Source organism: Uranotaenia lowii, unplaced genomic scaffold (assembly GCF_029784155.1).
Source record: "Uranotaenia lowii strain MFRU-FL unplaced genomic scaffold, ASM2978415v1 HiC_scaffold_140, whole genome shotgun sequence".
NCBI lineage: Eukaryota > Metazoa > Arthropoda > Insecta > Diptera > Culicidae > Uranotaenia > Uranotaenia lowii.
This window is the reverse complement of record NW_026597411.1, coordinates 43,586-63,961: the sequence shown is the minus strand read 5'-3', so window position 1 is coordinate 63,961 and position 20,376 is coordinate 43,586. Positions and strand designations below refer to the sequence as shown.

The following is a 20,376-nucleotide window of genomic DNA, read 5'->3' as shown; positions in this document are numbered from 1 at the left end:
CTTTTGGAGGGCCGACAGACAGCATTCCATATCTGTTGCTGACAGCTCGTTCTAGTATTATTAATGAGTCTTCTTTAGTTAGTAATGCAACACTGGGGGCGTAAGATTTTTGTTTTTTTGTTTCGTCTGTGCAACTTTGGTTTTTTTACTTCAAGCATTCACTGGAATGATGAATTCAGCATGTTTGAGAAACAAATATTGATTTGAGAAAAAAATACTAGTATTCGATTCAAAAATGACTGGCGAATGTATTAAATGGTAGGTATTTAGTTCTATAAATTCTTTCTTAAACGGTAAACGGTAGATGAAGATTTGTTGGAATTTCAACGATTACTCATGCAAAAAAGGGAAGCACATGTTGTTAGCCAACATAGTCAATTTGTAAAGAAAAAAAAAACTCACGCAAAAATATTTTTTGACATGGGTTGTCAACATACTTTATTTGCTTAGCACACTTACTCATACACCATGCATACCTTCGATTTACAACTATTAAGTGGAATGATAAAACAAGAAATGATAATTAGGTTATTTTGGTTTCCTATTTATCTTTCTACCTTACCGGCCGCCTTCTACTTAAGCATAATATTTTTTCCATCCTATCATTAATACACGTACGGCTTTTAGCTACCGTTTTTCTTTTTTATTTTGTTTTGTTTTGAGGATCCTGTTACAACATTTTTGATGTCGTCGTTGCAACAAGTCCTTCGTTCTCTAGCCGGGCTAACATGGGTCTGTAGATATCGGACGAGAACGGAAGTACCACACCGCGCTGCTGGATTTCACCTTTTATGGAGAAAGGAAAAAAAGAAAGCGAATTAGAAAAGACATGACTTGGATTGACCTTTTTTCAGTCTAAGTCAGTTTTCGCAATTTTTTATATGACCCAAGCAACTGAAAGACCTCATTTAAACTCCGTAACAAACCTTCGGTGCATAATTTAAGTTGAATGATAATCTAAACAACCCAATGTTGTTGAAAAATCTCCTTGTAATATTTCCGTGTATGATATTGAGTGTTAAAATTAACAAAAACAAATTGGATGACAATTTCTCTAAGAAACCTTGGTTACGGAACACGGAACTTCTAGTTTTAAATGATTTTCACGGAACTTTAAGTTGCACTGGGGCTTATTATAAACTCCAAACCCGCATTTTAATCCAATTTTACCCTGCCTATTGTAGAATACTGTTTCCGGAAAACAAAAACTTACCATCCAAAATCATCTTGGTGGCGATAGCTGCCGGGAAGCCAACGGTAACTGCCATAGCCGAGTGTCCTCCGTTAGCCGCAGGTTGTCCATAAGCTACGAAATTGATGCCACGTTCCTCCCGTCGGCCATCGCTCCAACGGATGCCCACATCATGTCGCAGAACAACCAAATCCCGCTCACTTTCAGCTATTTGAGGGGGAAAAATATTTTAAAATATTTGCATTTTAGTTTGTATGAAGTTACACTTACTAAAGGCCAATTTCTGGCTAAGATAGTAGCTCAGAGTGTCCAGTGGGGTGCCCATTTTAACCACCGGAATGTCTTCGAGCAGACCAAGAGCTTCCAATCCATCAATGTTACCGACGCGTTCCGATAGTCTGGCTCGCAGGTTTTCGTAGAAAATGTCCGAATCGATCAATCCGAGTAGGTTCGTGATCAACTGGCGCCAGGTGATTTCCGGTCCATGAGGATGCAACATGGGATGGTTGTTGGGGTCGATGAGTCCGAGGAGCTGCATAGGTCTAATACTCTCAGAAAAACCCTTGTAACGGATGGTTCCTCTTAGAAGTGTGTGGACATTCGAAAGTCCATAGAGTTCCTGATATTTGCAGGAATCGCGATTCGGGAATCCTTCTAAAGCAAAGCCGGGCAGAAATTCAAGTTCTCGAGGTGCGGTCATCAATTCACCACCTCCCTCAATTTCTACCACTTGACCTTTGCTGAGATATTTGGCTGCCGAGAGTGTATTCAGCAGAACACCACGAGGTGACCAGGAGAACTTGTATCGAAGGGCATTATCCGAATGTTCCGGAGCAGGAAGTCCTCCGCAGAAACTCACAAACGACTCGATAATTCCTCCCTTTTCCTGTACATCTTGGAAGCACTCCATAGCCAGTAAGTGATCAATGCCGGGATCTAAACCAACCTCGTTCATCAAGGTCACGCCGGCTTCTCTAGCTGCCTCATTCAAGCCTCTAATATCGTCGTTCAGATAACTTGCTGTAACAAGATGAGTTTTACCAGCTACGCAGTGCTTAGCAATCAGTCCGTGTAACGAATACGGTAGCAGAGAAACAACCACATCGCTCTCCTCGCACAGATGTTGCAAGTTGGCACTCTCATCCTGAACGTTGATGTATACCGATTCGATTCCCCGATATCTGTCAGCTAGCCTATCTGCTTCTTCCTTAATCTGAGAACCGACTTTAATACTGACGTTTCCCTCACGGTGAAGATATTCCACAAGCGGAGCAGAAACGAATCCAGCACCCAAAACTAGCACTCGTTTCTTGCCTACCGATGAACCTTCCGTCTTGTGTCGGGATCTATTGTTTGCTTCGCGCAGCTCATTGATGTATTCGTAAGCTGGTGTCAGTTTGCCATTGCTGCAGATGATGGCACCTTCAACCGGTTGGCAGAAGTTATGCTCTCCCAGTGGCTTCGAAGCATCACTCTGCAGGATATCCAAAGCATACGGGTACAAAAGATCCCCGAAGAAATCGGTAGCCTCACGTGGTAGCTGCGTCGGCATATTGTCGATCGAGCAAACCAACACTCCCGGACCCTTGAAACTTTTCTGATCTTTGTTCCGATCCGCATCGTACAGACAGAAAGGCGTATCGATGGTCGTGCATTCGTTCATGAACTCGATCGAACCACCCGGATCAGCAGAGATATCACAGATTGCAAGCATACGGTGAGGTAACGCTGGTGCTCCTCGGCTAGTAGGCAACCATGGAGTATTGGCTGGCCTCAACAGGTTCTTCGCATCAGGAATCGTGATGAGTTTTGGTGATCCTACAGCCCAATAGATGCCGTTCACAATTACTGACGCGTACGGTGCAATATTCTTGTTGAATGTGGAGATGTATCGCTCTGGATACTGATCGTACTCCACAGGATCGAAACCACCTCCCTCACGACGTTCTAGATGATCGGCTCTGCTTACTTCACAGCCGTACAATTTATTATGGCTGCCATGCTCAGCCACCTTCCGTAAACTCTCCGGAGGAACGTACTCGATTGGCAGGTCCTGAAATACTTCCTGCGCCCCCTGAGATACATTTCCTGATCCCGTAAAAACGAAGGTCAGAGGTCCAATCGATTTGGGCATCATACCCAACGCAATTTCGTAACCGCAATCTCGTACGGCCTGACGTGCCATCGAGCTATTCCTGTAGTTGTGCGCGGGACCCACGTGCTGAAAATTAATAAGATCAACGATCAGTGAACACTAAAACAACTTTTTCAACGGAAAAAACCCACCATAAACGGTGTATGGTGTCCCAGAGCCAGCAGCCGCAAACCTAGCCCATGCAGGATGTTTATCATCCCGGCGACACCGGCGTATTTGCCGAAAGCCACCAGCCGAGCTCCGTTACGGTCCATTAGCTTCTCGTAATCGACCAGTCGGATGTTTTTCTCCAGACAGGCATCCAGCAGGGGCATGTTAGATTCCTGCGCCTTGATGGTGTGCGAGAAGAAGCAGTAGGTTTTCTGCGGGATCAGCGCATCAACCGGGACCTGTTTGACGCCGAAGATCACCGACGCCTCGCTGATGTCCTCCTGAACCGTGGCACCGGCATTGAGATAGGCCTGAAGGAGGGATTTTTTGAAGGTTATGGATTTTTTCATAATTTTAAGTATAATTTTAAGCCCTATGTTTAAGCCTTAAAATAGATACCTATCAATATGCATGTTACTTTTTAAAAGCAACTCGGTTCTGACACACTTACAAAAATGTTTAGAAATATTGAACCTGTTTTTTTTATTCTTTAAAGTAAATCTGTTTTTATATCATAACATTCAGCTCCCAAGCAGGCAGTCAAGCAAAATTTGAGCCAGATCAGATCAAGGAGAGAAATCATAGTAAAACAGATAAGAAATGTTAACAAAATCGTTTAAGAAACGCCTGTTAGTAGGCAGTGTCCAACATTCAAAGCAAATAATCTTGTGCATCTCTGTTGCGTCAATTGCTTCGAGATTTCGATGTCAATGATTAAGACTATCAGCGACGACAGCATGTGCTTTTTGCAGTGTTTACTATTTACTCAGCCTCCGGATACTCAACCGTTGGGCTTGTACTAACGTAATTCAGAATGAAAGTGAAACAAGCAGTTTGATAAGACCTCCCAGAAATTCCACTGACTGGTCAGCTTTTTATCAACACATCAAGCTCTCCTAGCCTATTATAGCCAGTCAACAGCTGATAACGGTTTATCTTTATGGATTATAATTTAATGTCGCCTATAACCGTGTTGATAAAAAAAATTCGAACTTGATCGCTTGTTTCGGTTGACAATAGCAATTTAGTTATGATTGATAATTTCGCTTTTTCTTTGCATATGTATGTTCGTTTAATTTATTAAACACTAGCTGATCCCGTACGAACTTCGTTTCGCATTCAATCCTTAATACGTGAAGATGAGTTTGGAGTATCGAATCCGATACATTCTTTCGAAAATATTGGGTAAAACATTCAACAGTGTTTAAAGTGGACTACCCCTTTTTCGGACCACGATCCAAAACTTGAAGCCTGAAATCAATAACCTTTGCTGTAAAACTCCCATGTGCCAATTTTTATTGCAATCCTATGCAAATTATACCCAGTGAACATTTTGGTCTGTATATTTCAGTTGTTTCTGAGATATACACACTTTTGTACAATCTGGAAAAGTTGTATAGAATATTCTATATGAACCTGTACGTACCAAAGAGGAGGCAATATACGGACCAAACTTTGCTCACCTTGAAAATATAAAACTTTGTATTGCGTTTTCAACAATTTGACAGCAACTTTGCTTTGCACAAAATCTTAGGATTGTACAACTTACATCTTTCTATTGCCTGTCTTACAATTTGATTACAATTTCCATTTGCAGGTATCCTGAGGTTTGTACAACTTACTTCACTATTTAGTACAATTTATTGTTACTGTATCCCAAAGCAATTATATTTTTCCCTTATTACGATTTTACTATGAATCGCCGTGAATATAAATACAAAAGAATTTAATGTTTACTGCAAAAAAAACTTGAACCATATACAACTTCATCTATACCTTCCCTCAGTCTCGAACTCAAAAACGTTCCGATCGCTGTCCTTCGATACTTCCTCGGCGCCATTTCATGTTGATGCAAACAAGCAAATTTGTTCATGTACAGTTGAGAGTGCCGTTTAAAATTCAGTTGATCGTATAAAATACCACTGACTGCATCATTTCGGACTCCAAATCTATTTATAGATGCCGTTTTTTTATACACAACTTTAACCTATCTCATAGACGATTCAATTACAATTAATAATTGTATTCAGTGCTGTGCGATCTTAACTAGCTATTTACTGTACTGTTAAACAATTCGACAATCTGCAGATTGTATAAATTTCATTATACGATGTTCTTACAATTACTGTATGACCTTTCATGGAAATAATATGTCATCATAGATCGCAAGCATGAAAGATTGCTTAATTGTATAGTGGGATTAAATATTGAGCTTTACACAATTCTACTGCGATTCAAAACAACTTTATCGATCTTTCTATACGATTAACAAAATGTTATCGTATATAATGCACTATACAAACTATAAACGATAAAATACAACTTGGTTTAGCTACAACATGATGTTTATACAATTCCAATCTATACTAGATGCTTATACAATCTACAATGAACACTACTTTACGATTTCTGGTTATCTGGGTAGACGATATTGCAAAGACAGTGAATAGATAATATGGACGACCTCTTTTGGTGACCCCTGACCTAAAGGGTGATACGGTCAAAATTTGGTCAATATCAACTTGACGTATTTCTTTCAATTTTGCATTTAAAAAACCTGAACAACCCTCATTTTGAAGGTGTGTGTGTTTGTAGAATGTTGCTCCTATTTTGATTTTGGAATTCACTCTTCAGTTGTCAAAATGCCGTCCAAGGAAGAAGAGCAGCGAGCTACTCGCACGCAAAGCAGGCAAAATCGCTAAAAGTTGTCAAATCAACCGTTACAAATGTAATTAAAATGTTTGGGGAAAGTTTGTCGACAGCCAGGAAGTATGGATCGGGGGGAAATCGAAAATCGGAAGCCGCTGAGACGACAAAGAGAGTTGCCGGTAGTTTCAAGCAAAACCCTAACCCCTAACCTATCTCTCTGAGATGCCGAAAATAAGCTGGGTGTATCGTCTACAACCGTGCATCGAGCCATCGAAAGAAAACGAGCCGGACTATCGACTTACAAGAAGGTAGAGACTTCAAATCGCGATGATAAACAAAATACGACGGCCAAAGCGCGATCCCGGAGGCTGTACACGACGATGCTGACGAAGTTTGACTGCGTGGTAATGGACGACGAAACCAACGTCAAAGCCGACTACAAGCAGCTTCCAGGACAGGAGTTTTATACGGCAAAAGGAAGGGGAAAGGTTGCAGATATTTTCAAGCACATGAAACTGTCAAAGTTCGCGAAGAAATATCTGGTTTGGCAAGCCATCTGTACCTGTGGCTTGAAAAGCAGCATTTTCATAGCTTCCGGGACTGTCAACCAAGACATTTACGTGAAAGAGTGTTTGAATAAACGTCTGCTGCCTTTCTTGAAGAAACACGGTTGTTCCGTACTGTTTGGGCCGGATTTGGCATCTTGCCATTACGGTAAAAAGACCATGGAGTGGTACGCCGCCAACAACGTGCAGGTGGTTCCCAAGGACAAGAACCCTCCCAACACGCCAGAGCTCCGCCCAATTGAGAAACTGAGTACTGAGTACTGAGCTATTGTCAAGTGGAACATTAAGAAGACCAAAAAAACTGCTAAGGACGAGCAGCAGTTCAAGGCAAACTGGCTTTCTGCGGCGAAGAAGGTGGACAAGGTGGCTGTACAAAATCTGATGGCATGGGTTAAGCGTAAGGCCCGGCAATTCGGATTTGGAAAAGCGGAAGCCTTACTGAATATTTTCCTGAATTTTATTCTAATTAAACTTGAAAAAAAATTTAATTTTATTTAAAAAAAAAGAACGACTTCACCGATTTACACGCGTTTTCCCTTGACCAAATTTTGACCGTATCACCCTTTAGTTAGAATGTATCGTTAACTGGGGCTACATTGATCACCGGGATAACTCTGATCAACATAATTTTTTTTACATAATCATCGATAACTAAGTCTTAACTTTAAATATCTTAAAACTACTTTTTCGTTTGAAAGTCTATAGATTGGGGTTCAAAAAGGTTCGTTTTTGGAAATTTTAACTGTTAGTAAAATATTACTTAAAAATCTTAAAATATCTATTTTCGAAGGCCCGTAAACAAACACCTCTCTTGACAAAAGAAGAAAATGGATTGTTTGATGTGAAAGTTCAACTTTTTCCTTTGTATATGTATATAGCTTTAGTGTTATTTTTTGTTGTCATTTTGTGATAAATTTTTTGTATTAAAGAATACAGACATTTTCCAAGAATAAATGGCTAGAAAGAAACCCTATCAAATGGTGAAGTTTGAAGAAAAAAAGAAAATAAGAATAGTGGGAGGGCCGAGAAAATTGTATGTAAGTCAAATTTCATTTATATTTTAAGCTAAAAATTTTTACCAATATTAAATTCGCCCCTCAATGTATGCAGCATAATTGTCCATTGGATCGCTGCAAGCTTTTTTATGGAAATATCAAATTAATATTTTCACCTCCCATAACTATTTTTGGTTGTTTTTGCTGCCAGAAATAGCAATAAAAATTTTGGAAGCGATCCAACCAGTCCTGAACTAGCACAACAAGTTTAAATTTTGTATGGTTTCCCAATTCCCTCCCCATTCAAAAATCACCAGAGATGTACTAAAAGTTCCAAAAAATATAACTTTGAATGAAAAAAAATTCTTGATGATTTAATGTGCAAAAAATTCTTCTTCCAACACGTTGCGCTAACTCATAGTTAACCAAATCCTCTCAAATTTTACACTGATGCTTGGTGACTCAAAAGACATCGAAAAAACATATGGGAGCTAAAAAAGTCATTTTTTGCAGCGGTCTTTTATCCATCTTTCGATTATGAAGTTTTCGTAAGAAAATGAATAAATCAGTTTGGTCTTAACCAAGATAGGTAGATCAATAGGTATAACATTGCGCTCAACCTCAATCGACAGAACCGCGTAAACGCTGAGTCAAAAATAGTTATGAAACTTCGAACGATACGTATGGCATTTGAAACAAAATTACAATTAATAGAAAATTGATGGGTCTTATTGTTCAAATAAGTAATCAGTTGCATTCTTTGAAATAAATTATGTAGCAATTAGTAAAATTTATGTTCAAAACCTTTCAATATTCTAACTACAAGTCAGTTTTTCTTTGGCAATTTAGCAGTATTTCAGCAAAATATTCGAATTTCGGAAAGCATTTTTTCAAATGTAGTTGTAAAAATATACTAAAAAAATGACTTGTTACTACTTGTAATGAAAGCTTCTTTATTTCAGATAATACAATATGTAAAAAATTCAGTTATGAGGAATTTAGCAAAAAGAATTTTTTTTAACTCAATGAAAAATCTACGTTAAAAATACGTATTCCATACGCACAAGAGCTTAATGCATTGTAAATATTTTGATGAACATTTTTATATTTTTTGCAGAATTTTAAAATCAGTAGTTTTTTCTAGAAAACTAATATTAAAAAAAAATCCATACATTTCTGATGAATTTCTATAACTATTTTTTGGTTGGCTCACTAATACATATGCAAGCAACGGAGTAGTATACATGCTCTGCGACGTAGTTCCACCTCCCCGTGGTGCAGAGTGGAAACGTGTCTGCAAGTCCGGCGTATTGCAGATGTACGGCCAAGAGAACTACACCAAACCCACTAGAGGCCGTCGACGGGTCCCGCCAAACCCGCGCGGAAGAAGTGGTGCACCCGGGTACTTTGGTACCAGTACTTGGGTGTGAGCGTGATGGTCCAACACGCTTTCGGGGGGTCATGACCCTGATATGCGGATGCGACCGGAGGGAGAGCGATCGCCAACTTGTTTTGCGCTTCGGTGGGTATAGACCCGTCTCGCAAAATGAGTAGATGCGCAAAGTGGTGGCCAATGGTGGGCCGATCACTTAGGGACGTGTTTACACGTCAGTGTCCGAGAGGCACGTTCTGCCGGAGGTGTCAGGGTTCGACACGCGTTTCGGGAAATGTTGCACCCGAACCGCGAGTGTGACCTGATGAGGGCGTTCTATAGCTCGATCTGCGCTTCGGGTGGTCAAGCGCCCGACTTGAAGATCGGGTAGTTGCGCTGAGTGGTGACTTAAGTCAACACTATTTGTGAGTTCGGAGGAGTCTGAGTCCTACACGTGGCCTAGGGGGCTTACCCCCCCTACCCGCGTGTTTGAACAGAGAAAGTGCCGTCGACAACTCGCTTTGTGTTTCTGGATCTTGGACTGGATTCACAAAGTTAGTAGTTGCGCTACGTGGGGACCTCATTCACACGATGAGATGTCGGGTCCTAACTCGTCAGAGGAGGGGTCGCGCATCGAGTTGTGTTAGAATGAGGCTATGCTATCAGAGGGTTCGGAAACGAGTATTGCCTTGGAGCGCACTAGCGCGAAATGACCTCCCACTATTGAAGCAAAGTGTGTCAAACAGTTCGAGGTGGGAACAAAGGTCAGTGGCCCCAGGTGGACTTTATGGCGTAGGGGGTACAGTGTTCCTTAGCATTGTATCATGAGTCGTCCAATTGCACCCATGGACCCAGAGTAGCAAACTGGGGGGACGCGGTGGCTCGCCGTGCCTTGGAATGCAATCCGTAAAATGGATTTACCACCTGGGTTAACAACTAATAAAAAAAAAAAAAAAAAAAAATCCTGGGTCTCAACTCAACAACAAATAACTGTTATTTATGTTTTTGCCTTCTTTGCTAAATGGCGCCAAAGCAATAGTTTTGACAATTTTCGAATACGTTATTAAACCATGCTTATCAAAGTTACCTCGAAACATGAAATCTGGTTTTGTGAGAAACTTTAAATTGTAGCCACTAATGTCGTTTTAATATTCTGCAATCATTGATCCTTCATACTCCTTTCCTAAAAAATTTAGAGGTTTCAAAAAATGCAACTTTTTCCAGATTCTTCAAAAAAAATGAAAAAAAATGACCAAAGTTCAGCCAGCTTACGGTACGAATTTAAGTATTCTGAATCATTTGTCAATTTTTTTTCGGCTAGCTGGTATTCCTAACCCTATTGTATTTAAACCAAACATGACTCAATGGAGTCCTGAACACTACACAGATAAAAAAATGTAACCTTACACTACAAGTGATTTTACATTTTTACACCGCCGCCGGAAAATTTTGAAAAAGAGTATAGCATGTTTGCCTCTTCAATGAAAATTACATGTCAATGCACGCTTATTCCAGCGTCAGCGTCAGTTTGTCAGATTTGTTTTGTTTTCATTCCTGTTCGTTTCAGGTTTCTGCGTCGGCAAAAGTTTTTAGTTTTTTCTTTCAATCTGACCGTGATTGCTGATTAAAGGTAAATCAATATCGAAAATAACTGTGATTTGATTAACATTTTCACCCCAATTGCTGTTATTTACAGGAAACAACAACAACAGAGCGCATAGTTGGGGCCCAATTTTCTGCTGTCTTATTGCACCAGCCGTGATTTCCGTCGTCGGGAGAATCGTCAAAAATTAACCAGTATTTGAAAGTTGAAGATCGGTGTAAGTGGTGTTATTCAATCAAAAAGTGTGATCAAAGTTCAATAAAAGTTTTTTTTCTGCCTCCAGTGACCAGTGACTTATTTATTTTGCGAAACCACTCCTGTCCAATAAGATTCATGAGATGTGCTAAATAATGTAAAGGTACAGTAAACAACAGGCTTGAGCGCTACCGGGAATTTACATGAGTTGTACAGTTTTATCACACGTAAATGCCCGATTCCTTTCTACCCATGTTGTTGCATGTAAATCTACGTGGATTTTTCTAAGTGTTTGATATATTCTCAAATTCATAAAAATCTAAATGACACACTCAAGATACAAAAGTACATATGCCGAACATAATTGAGACTTGGAAGCGGTTGTAAGGTACACCCTTAACTGTATCATAAAAATAAACTGCAATCACAAACAAGGTTACCCAGAATAAGCTAAACTCGTACATGTTTACCGTTTGCATTCGAATTCTGACACCAAATCGGAATTTAATATTGAGTGAGATTTATCATCAACCAAAAACGACCGGTTGTGTCCTAGTTTCGAATCATTCACTGTATAGGATTTTTTAAGTAGCAATTTGTCTCTCGCCTGTATCCATGCAGATCGACCGTTGAACTAAAATTAACCAAACTCGTTTTGATTACCTAGTGGGCTGAACTAGTACAACTACTCGTATCAGGTAGAGGTACTTCCATACGTTAAAAATTCCAGTGATAGGAACCTGGCGCGCGATTATCAATCTTCAAAACAGACACTTGACATTTTTTTCTCTTACTCTGCCATATCACCTCCTGCATAGTCTTAATTAAAACATCGTTATTTATCCCCCACATTTGGAAGGGGCGCTTATCAACAACCATCAGCTTGCTGAATTTGTATTGCTCTTGAACCACACTGTTATCACTACACTGACTGACTGACTGGATGGGTCGAGCCCACATGACTGCGTAATTTTGCAATATGTCGTAAAAGAAACCTTGAAAGATTACCTGCATTGGATAGGCTCTCCGATTCGATGGCTGTACTATAACCTTGACGCCCTGTTTGACCAGTTTTTTGACCACCGGAGGGCTAAACGAGGCTCGCCGTTCCCATACCGATTGATCCTCGCGTCGAATGGCAATCACTTTTCCGGTCTGCGAAAGAAAGTTCTTATCAGCTTCCTCGTGTGTTTTTTTTTTCATTCAAGAGTTCCATTGCCAACGTGGCTAACGATCGAAAGTGAAAATACCCCCAGCAGGATCTCACAGGCTCTCATCTAGCACACGTGTCACGTGACATTGGAGGCGCGGAAAATCCACTTCCGTTATCTAAATTCAAATAACGCAGCATCCTGAGCCACCAGAAGTAAAACAACTTACGTGCTTATTACGCGTTGCCAACCGTGGCACCAGATTGTCCGGTCGGCATCGGGCGAGTCGAAACATGTTTACAATTCAATGGTTGCACTAGAACTGGTACTGAATCGTCCGTCTTGAAACTACCCGAACTCCTCGCCATCATCTGGCCAGACGCGTCCGAAAGAGATCGTTGTTGAAGTGGTTTCTTATCAGTAAACAGGTACCCACCTCGCCAGGACGACCGGAGATTTGAGCATTCCGTCGTCGTGAGACTATTTTTTTCCATGAATTCCACTCTCTTCTAGCTGGAGAACTCTTGAAGTATGTCCGGTTCTGCGGCCAGCCCACAACAACAACAAAAATACACGAGATTAAGGCTGATAACGGCCATGCTGCTGTTATCGTCATGTGCACAAAAACGCATGACATATGGCTATGCTCTTACTCGTTGCTGATAAGGACCAAGAGGATTGGCCTCTATGTTGCCAATACCTTCCTACTATTAGGCATCTATCTATGAACTCATATTGAAAAACATTCTCTAATGCCGCGTGGAACAGATAACGAAATGCACATGTGCCTCGTATGTGTAGGAGTTTTTGGAGCCAGAGATCTTTTCACATCAGGACCTGGGTTTGTTTATTTAGGTCTCCTGGACTTTGGGAATATTCCGCTAAGCCTTATCTACAGAACGATACATATTGGTAAACTTTGCAGACGCCTTCAAATTTGTTTGTTGGAGTTCCTTTCAAGGAAGTTGGATAAACACGAAATTCACGAAGGAGAGAATTGAAAAAAATCAAATGTTGTGCTTCATAAACTAGTTAAAATAAGTATTGAAAATTAAAAGTTCATAGCTTAAATTAAAAAATTCATATGTGGCAAGGAGAATGGCAAATTTGGAATTAAAAAAGCCACTATTTACATAGTATTCCGTCTTACGACATAACTTGACGAACATAATTCCTAAAATTCACTCGGTTCATAGCAACCGTTCTCCAAATTCTTGGGCACCCCACGTTCGCCAGATCACGCTCCACTTGGTCTAACCACCTCGCTCGTTGCGCCCCCGCTCGTCTTGTTCCTACCGGATTCCGGAAGCCACTATAAACTTTTCATTGATTGGTCCACAAAACGAGCCTGTGCATAAAATCAGCTCAATAGGACTTGATTTAGGGGCGCTTAAGAGTGCTCAAAGTTTCGTTTTTTTACCAAATCAAAAACTTATCATCTATAAGGGAGGACCAAAGGAAATCGGGAAAATCTAAATTTGAATTTTGTTGAAAGATGACTTCAAAATACTTTAAACGTCGTTATCTAGTATTATACCTAACGGAAAAAAATTATCGATGTTCTGGGTCGTTTTCCGAAATTTCGTTGGATTTATACGGATTTTTTTTATTTTCTTTGCATAGCATAGCATAGCAAAGGGTGACTACACACATCTTGCAATGGCTCACGCAGCGAAAAGTAGTGCCTTTGAGATAAAAAAAATACATCTTTGATTCAAAAACCTCATGTACATTGAAACAAAATCCATTTTCCTTAATTCAAGTAAATTTTAAATTGAACCGAATTTTTATTTCATTAAACCAATGTTCCAGATTTTTGAATCAAAAGATTTAAATTAAATTCAAGAAATTTTTTTTCGACTCTGAATCAATGTAAAAATTCATTGATTTAGATGAATTTTCTTTTGAATCAAAGTATTTTTTCGTCAAACAGTCGACACATCTTCATAAGCTTCTGTTTAGTGAACGGGTCGGGCAAGAAGTTTTTCCGACAACCAGTCAGACCATTTCATCTCATACCGCGCAACAGTCAGACAGCACCGGAATCACAAGATCCGGCGTAGGAAAGTCTTGACAACTAGAGGCCAAACGATAGTGGACTCCTAGGTAGGTCTATCAAAATCAATTTAATTTTATAAACCGTCAACCTAACAAGCTTTTTTAGGGCAACCATTCATCCAACTAATCGCTTCCGATCCGGTCCAAGGATCCATCTGGCGTCAAAACCCTTCATGAATTGTTCGAAAGGAACTGTCCGCCAACAAACATCGTTCGGTAAGTACTTTCCATTCATGCAATAAATAATTTTAATTTATTTTATTGTTACATATTTGTGTACATTTTGTTCTCCTCTTTATTTACAGATGTGCCGGTTAAAAACTCTGGAAAAATCGACTGTGTGAACATGAACTTACAAATAAATAAATGTTTTTAAACCATAAGTTATTTCTTTTTATTTCCAATTGGACGAAAATAAATATATATGTAGTACTAGAATTTTTAGAAACAAAACATAGAATTGAAGAACAAATGCTTTAAAATTGAAACCCAAATAACGTTGGAATAAACGCAAATTTCATAAAATTAAACGAAAAGGCTTTTGAATCAAAAGCATTATGTTATTTGGAACAAAGAAAAAGTTTTGATTCAAAGGAAAGCATTTCTTTGAAACAAAAGAAAATGCATTTGAATCAAAGGAATTTTTGTTTGTCCCAAAATCAAAGGAAAAAATCCTTTGTTTTTGCGGCACTTTCCTTTGAAACTAATTTCTATTTTTCTGCGTGCTGATACACATGCTACAACTAATAATGAAAACCAGCAGAGGATGCCAAAATGAGAATTTGGATTCAATTCTCATTTCAAATGTTGATTTTGAAGATTACTGTGGTACCATAATGCACACCGCGACAGGTCAAAGTAATCATGGTAGGGAAAATCTGAAACAGTAAAATAACTCTTTAGGTGCAGAGAACTCATACGACCCATAAAGCTGTTTCAGATAGGAACGGGAAGGCTGCATTTGAGGAAATCCTACATGGCAAATAGGATTGATGAATGATATAATGAATGAAACATGAAACAATCTCACCAAAGTTCCTCGTCAACAGTGTTGAATCTTCTAACATTTTCCAATTTTCCACATCCAATTCCACAAGCTTATACAAATTCCAAGGCAATTTGTATAAGCTTGTTGTCAACTCAGTTTGGCTGTTAGAGTTTTTTCACAACAATTCCACAGGATAAGGTCACTTCTCTATCACTTTCACTAAGACAAAGTCCTATCCCAAATCCCAGAACCATAAAATTTACCACTTTTTGTAACAGAAGGATCCGGCACTCCGAGCGCAAATTTACAGATAAACTTAACATTGAAATCTTGGGATTCAATAAGACCAAATTTATACATCACTAATATGTTTTTTTAAACAATCACTTCAGGCCCATTGAATGAAAAACGATATCCAAGTACCGACACGAACAACAACACCGCAATCAAGCAAGGTTCTTTCGACTCCATGAGGCAAATAAACGTCTCCGAAAGACCATGTTGTCAAACTTGGAGCACTTATCCTGGTGGTCATACCTGCTGTGAACATCCGGCCACACATTGATACCACTAAATTTCAATTTATTTAGATTCACTGGATTAAAAAACGAAAATTATTGAAATTATTAGAAGAGCGCAAAAAACGCGTGCGGTGTCAATTATTAGTCGCCTACTCAGTCTTTATACGGATTTTTTTCATTTTCTTGTAAAATTAATCAAAATTCGCTTTAAGCCAAATTTTAACCAATTGAATCCACTTAAAACGATTTTTACTAGGATGGTTCTCCTTCTTCATCTAACACCAACATGGCCAAAGTGTATGCATCCTGGAAAATGAGTAACTTGGGTCCCTACCATGTGATGAAAAAACGCAAAAGATACAGGAACAAGAGAGGAATAAAGCGTGGAATTCCCTGTCAAACGCATATCATTATATGGGGTTTGTTATAATGTGAGAAGATTTCGTTGATTATGAATTTCTTTAAATAGGGCTCATAATCATTACTATTTCGATAGCATTTAAAGATTTTAAAATTTAATCTTAAACATGTGCATTTACTAAGGGTTTGGAAAATGGGAAGTCAATCAATCGAGCAAACAAGCTCGAGAAAACAAATTAATTTTAAAAAATTTAAATAAACTTTTTCAGTACTTAACGTTTTTACAGAATAACTTATTAACTTTTTTTTTGTATTTTAAAATTTTAATACAGATCCTTTTAAAAGAAATCAATAGTAATCAGCCATATTTTGACAATCAGCTGACGGATTGGAATCAGCTCCAGATGTTAACCAAAAAGTGACGTTCCGGATCTGACTTATCTGTTTTTCTGGAGCTCTGGAAGTATTCAAAAACCAGTACAATGAAACTTCGATATTGCATCAGCGATAAACTCACCAGCTCCTTGATTAAGACTTAAGATTCCCAAAGCAAAATTTCTCGATTATCCCTGGACTAGCTGCTCTCAGGATTCTCCGGGTAATAGATGGCATTCTTTTCTTGATGTCACTCCTTTTTATCTGTTTTCGACTCTCGTTCTTGTAGCAATTTTTGATAAAAATTAAGATTTGAAAAGCAAAATTTTCCATCATTTCCAAAAAAAAAGAACACTTTTCCTAAAAACTATTGATCTTCGTTTATAATTCTTTTTATTTTCATATTTCCCTGTCTATCTTTTTCTTTCTTCAAAAATTGAACTGGATATAAGCCCACAATTGTAATCAAATAAAACGAGTTTGCCTCCTTAAAGCCTAAAGGTATGAGCCGTTTCAAATAAAGACTTTACAAAAAAAACACTTGCGTCACTTTCGAGCACAGACACTTAAGTCTCTAATTTTTTACTAGGATTGTTCATTATTTTCACACCCGTGGTCCAAAACTATTTAAACGTAACATTATCAAAATAAAAATATCAAAAAGAAATTTTCTCTGAAAAGGGGAGTAAGCCATGACTTTTGGGCATCGCACGCGTTTTTGTTTTCGTTCTTAATTTTTTTAATCAATTACAATAAAACTAGAAATTTTAAAATTAAACAGTGGAAAATGATAGATTAAGTGACTGGTGGTTGTTCCCGGAGTGGTTCGCACTTTGTTCCGGCATGCTGAATCCTGGTTGGGAGAGTTCGGAAGGAATTTTAAAGTCAGAAAACTTCCGAGACTTATTTGGTGAGATCAAACCTTTTTCATTATATTAAACGTTATTTTCCTAATACACATTGTCATTAGATTAGAGTAGCTATTTTCAAATTATGCTGTAGGTATTTAAGTAATCCATATGAAGCGTTTGGTAGGAAACTCCACGCTTTATTCCTCCCCTTGCTCCAGAATCTTTTGCGGTAATTACCACATGGTTGGCCTGGCCGTAGTTATCTCTGCAATGCATGTTTTATAAAACAGAGATAACGTTGAAAAGAAAAATGAAGGTTGAAGTATTTTCATTTTCCAGGATGCTTACACGTTTTGGCTATGTTGGTAAAAGAAGAAGAAGAAGAAGAAGAAAAGAAATTTTCTCAACATTCTAAGAATAGAAAACGCTTAAACCACCAAACCACAGAAAGTGTACTATGTATGCCCCGTGCATGTTAAAATCCCTCAGTTGTGCGGGCCGCTTAAAAGTTTTATTTGTCCTAACGAGCCGTAGCCAAAATCAGTTGGAAAACGTAACATATGTACATCAGACCGCTGCACAAAAGTTCAAATCCCTGAAAAAGTTCAATTTTTAAGTCAGCGACAGTCAATTTTATAATTCAGAACTCAAATCCTCAATATTCAAGGAACCTTTTTTTGTATGAGATATTTTCTAGGATTTTTTATACACGTTCCATGGAACAATATCTTCAAAAATTTATAAATGTCTTCATCGAAGTGATACATATATTATAATATGTTTTACAGTTTGAGTTGGAATACATTCTCAATATCATGAACTAATAAATTTTCTCTTAGTTGAGAACCCAAAATTTGATGTTAAAAAGAGTTCGATTTACTCTGATTATTTTTCAGAAGCAAAAATATAGCTTGCGCTGCCGATCGCGATGTTGCATTGTATACCGTTGGATAGGTGAACAACAAAAACATATCATAAAATAGGCCTGAACAAAAACATATCATAAAATCAGCTGCTAGTTTCTGCTATATTTTGAATACGATAGCTTTGAGTGGAACGCTGTTTTGTTAAAAAATTAAATTTTAAGTATTTAAAAAATACTATTGATGCAGAGTAAATCAAGCATTGATTGTTTCGATATGTAGGTAAATTCACCATAAAGCATCAATTCATGCAAATAACCTACTTAGAGGAATTTCGGAGGAATTTCAACAAAAGTATTCATATACAATTGAAAAATGTTCAATTTTCCAATATGAGGCTCAAAACAAAACTTGTTATGGAAATTTTAGAAAAGAAAGCAAACAATGAACAAAATTAATTTCTTTTTTTTTTCAACTTTCCGCATCAGTTCTAAAAAAAAAACCTTTTATTAATTTTTCCAACTTTTGTTTTGATTTTGAACTGCGTTTGAACTGCGCTCCAAGCTTTACACACCAAAAAATTTTTAAAATTACACGAGCCAGAAACGCTTAAACACCTAATTTTATTAGATCTAAATTGAAAAGGATCTGATTTTACATTGTTTTTCTTATATATTTCATGCACGTAACTATAAATTACGTCAAGAAAGTTAAAATTGAATCTCAATCTCAAATTTAAATCTTTAATGATGTAAAATTATGGGCGACAAACGCAAATCGTTGTTGAAAGAAAAATAAGTGAGTAGAAATTTGATGATTTGTTTTCGGAATTATTTTGTCTTGGGATCGCAAAATAAAATCGTTAGTGAACTAGAACTAGTTTCGGGATCTAAGTGTTATTTTTGGACAACTGCTAGAATCAACAATATGGGCGAATCGATGCTGGGCGGAAACCTCGACCGGATTCAAGTATCAAGTGTCGAATAAGTTCGCAAAAAGATGTCTGTTGTTCAAGATGCTGCCCGATTTGAATTCAAGGTTAGTTTTTGAAATTTACTTTCATTTCAAAACAAACATCACTCAAAGCATTTGATATTTTTGCAGGAGGTGGTATTTGTTTATTATGAGTGTTGCCCTAGGTTTTACTGGTGCACCACTAATACCGTATTCGTTTTCTTGTTCAATATTCCACCGTACCCGATAAAACAAACACAAATCGTCGCCAGTATATTGCTACCTCACCCACTCAAACGCTCTCTCGCAACATGGACAAAATTATCGAAACATCAGCCCGAAACCATTCAAAGGACGATTCGTGAAATATGAAATAATTTGAATCCGTAACATTATTTTATATGTGAATACGAAGTTACAAACAGTTGAAAGATTTGCAAACAATTCGAGCAAACCTAAGACTCTGGGAGTATGGGTATTTTCAATCCTAAATTGGTTGGAATTTAACGAATCAATACTTACATTCCCTATGTGAGGCAAATTCAATAAACAGGTAAGTAAAATTTGGTTTTTTTAATTAGCAAATGAAACAGTCCAATTGGTTTGGATATTCAGGCAGGTTGCTGTTAATTATCACTGAAAACTGTTAATGACCTTAAGAGAATAAGTCCAACTGATATTTTCTCCTAAATCTGAAGAGAAAGTATGCAAGTAACATTTTTATTTTCTAAGTATTTCGTATAACTTTTGCTATCGTTAATGACTTTCAGCTCAGTAATAATTCAGATCTCACACAGAATAAGAAATTAGTTTTTAAATATAGTGCTCACCGTTCTTACTGCCAACACTTGCATTTGATTAAGATAAACAATTTTTTTAAATTGTTTCGTCCGTTTGGTCGGTTACCTCGATCGTTACCACAGTTTTTCTATTGGTTTAAATTCGAATTATTTTAACACTTGAGCCTTTTCAGTAGATACCAACGAACGTAGATCCGTATTAAGGCATATTTGTGCAAAGTTGATCACATTTCCGTTGTAAACAACCATATATTTAGCGTGCCAGTTTGAGGGAAAACTTTGGTGATTAAAAAGAAACAACCACTTCGTTTCTAGGTTCACTAGGTACTACTTTTCTGATGCATGCATGTGCTGAAATAAATTCAATATTGAATAAACTGAAATTTGCTTAATTAGTCCTAAAATACATATTGTTAACCATTCAAATACCCACCAGTTTGAAGTGTCGGAGAGTTTCACATTTAAATGGTTTCTCTTATCTTCACTTTTGTTTCCTATTTTCAGAGTACTGGTAAAAAATGCAAAATTGAAGTTATACCGTCAAAACAGTCGCACGCTCCCGATATCAAACTCATATT

General features: G+C 37.9%; 1 protein-coding gene and 1 long non-coding RNA gene across 6 annotated transcripts; one reads left to right on the top strand and one right to left on the bottom strand.

The window, feature by feature from the left end:
• Positions 1-409: 409 nt before the first annotated feature.
• On the bottom strand, positions 410-20,362 carry LOC129759351 (alpha-aminoadipic semialdehyde synthase, mitochondrial). Of its 5 annotated transcripts, none has more exons than XM_055756781.1 (7): positions 20,232-20,362; positions 19,829-20,175; positions 11,886-12,032; positions 3,479-3,808; positions 1,463-3,413; positions 1,214-1,399; positions 410-786 (listed from the first exon to the last, which is right to left on the bottom strand). In XM_055756781.1, exons 2-7 carry the CDS (start codon positions 19,850-19,852, stop codon positions 671-673), a joined length of 2,754 nt encoding a protein of 917 aa, XP_055612756.1. In that variant the 5' UTR covers positions 19,853-20,175; positions 20,232-20,362; the 3' UTR covers positions 410-670. The 5 variants fall into 5 exon arrangements, with proteins under 5 accessions (XP_055612756.1, XP_055612757.1, XP_055612758.1 ...); XM_055756782.1 differs by having other exon boundaries at positions 19,829-20,149; positions 20,232-20,360; XM_055756783.1 differs by lacking the exon at positions 11,886-12,032.
• Positions 10,583-10,968, top strand: LOC129759354 (uncharacterized). The gene is made up of 2 exons (XR_008740162.1): positions 10,583-10,709; positions 10,776-10,968. It is a non-coding gene; the product is annotated as an uncharacterized LOC129759354 (long non-coding RNA).
• Positions 20,363-20,376: the final 14 nt, after the last annotated feature.

Excerpts from the sequence above, each read along its gene's own strand:
- LOC129759351 (XM_055756780.1), bottom strand. The coding sequence starts at position 12,323 with ATGTTTCGACTCGCCCGATGCCGACCGGACAATCTGGTGCCACGGTTG. Across the intron at positions 3,809-11,885 it reads GGAGAGCCTATCCAATGCAG|GCCTATCTCAATGCCGGTGC; the intron begins GTAATCTTTCAA and ends TCCCTCCTTCAG. Across the intron at positions 1,400-1,462 it reads TAGCCAGAAATTGGCCTTTA|CTGAAAGTGAGCGGGATTTG; the intron begins GTAAGTGTAACT and ends CCCCTCAAATAG.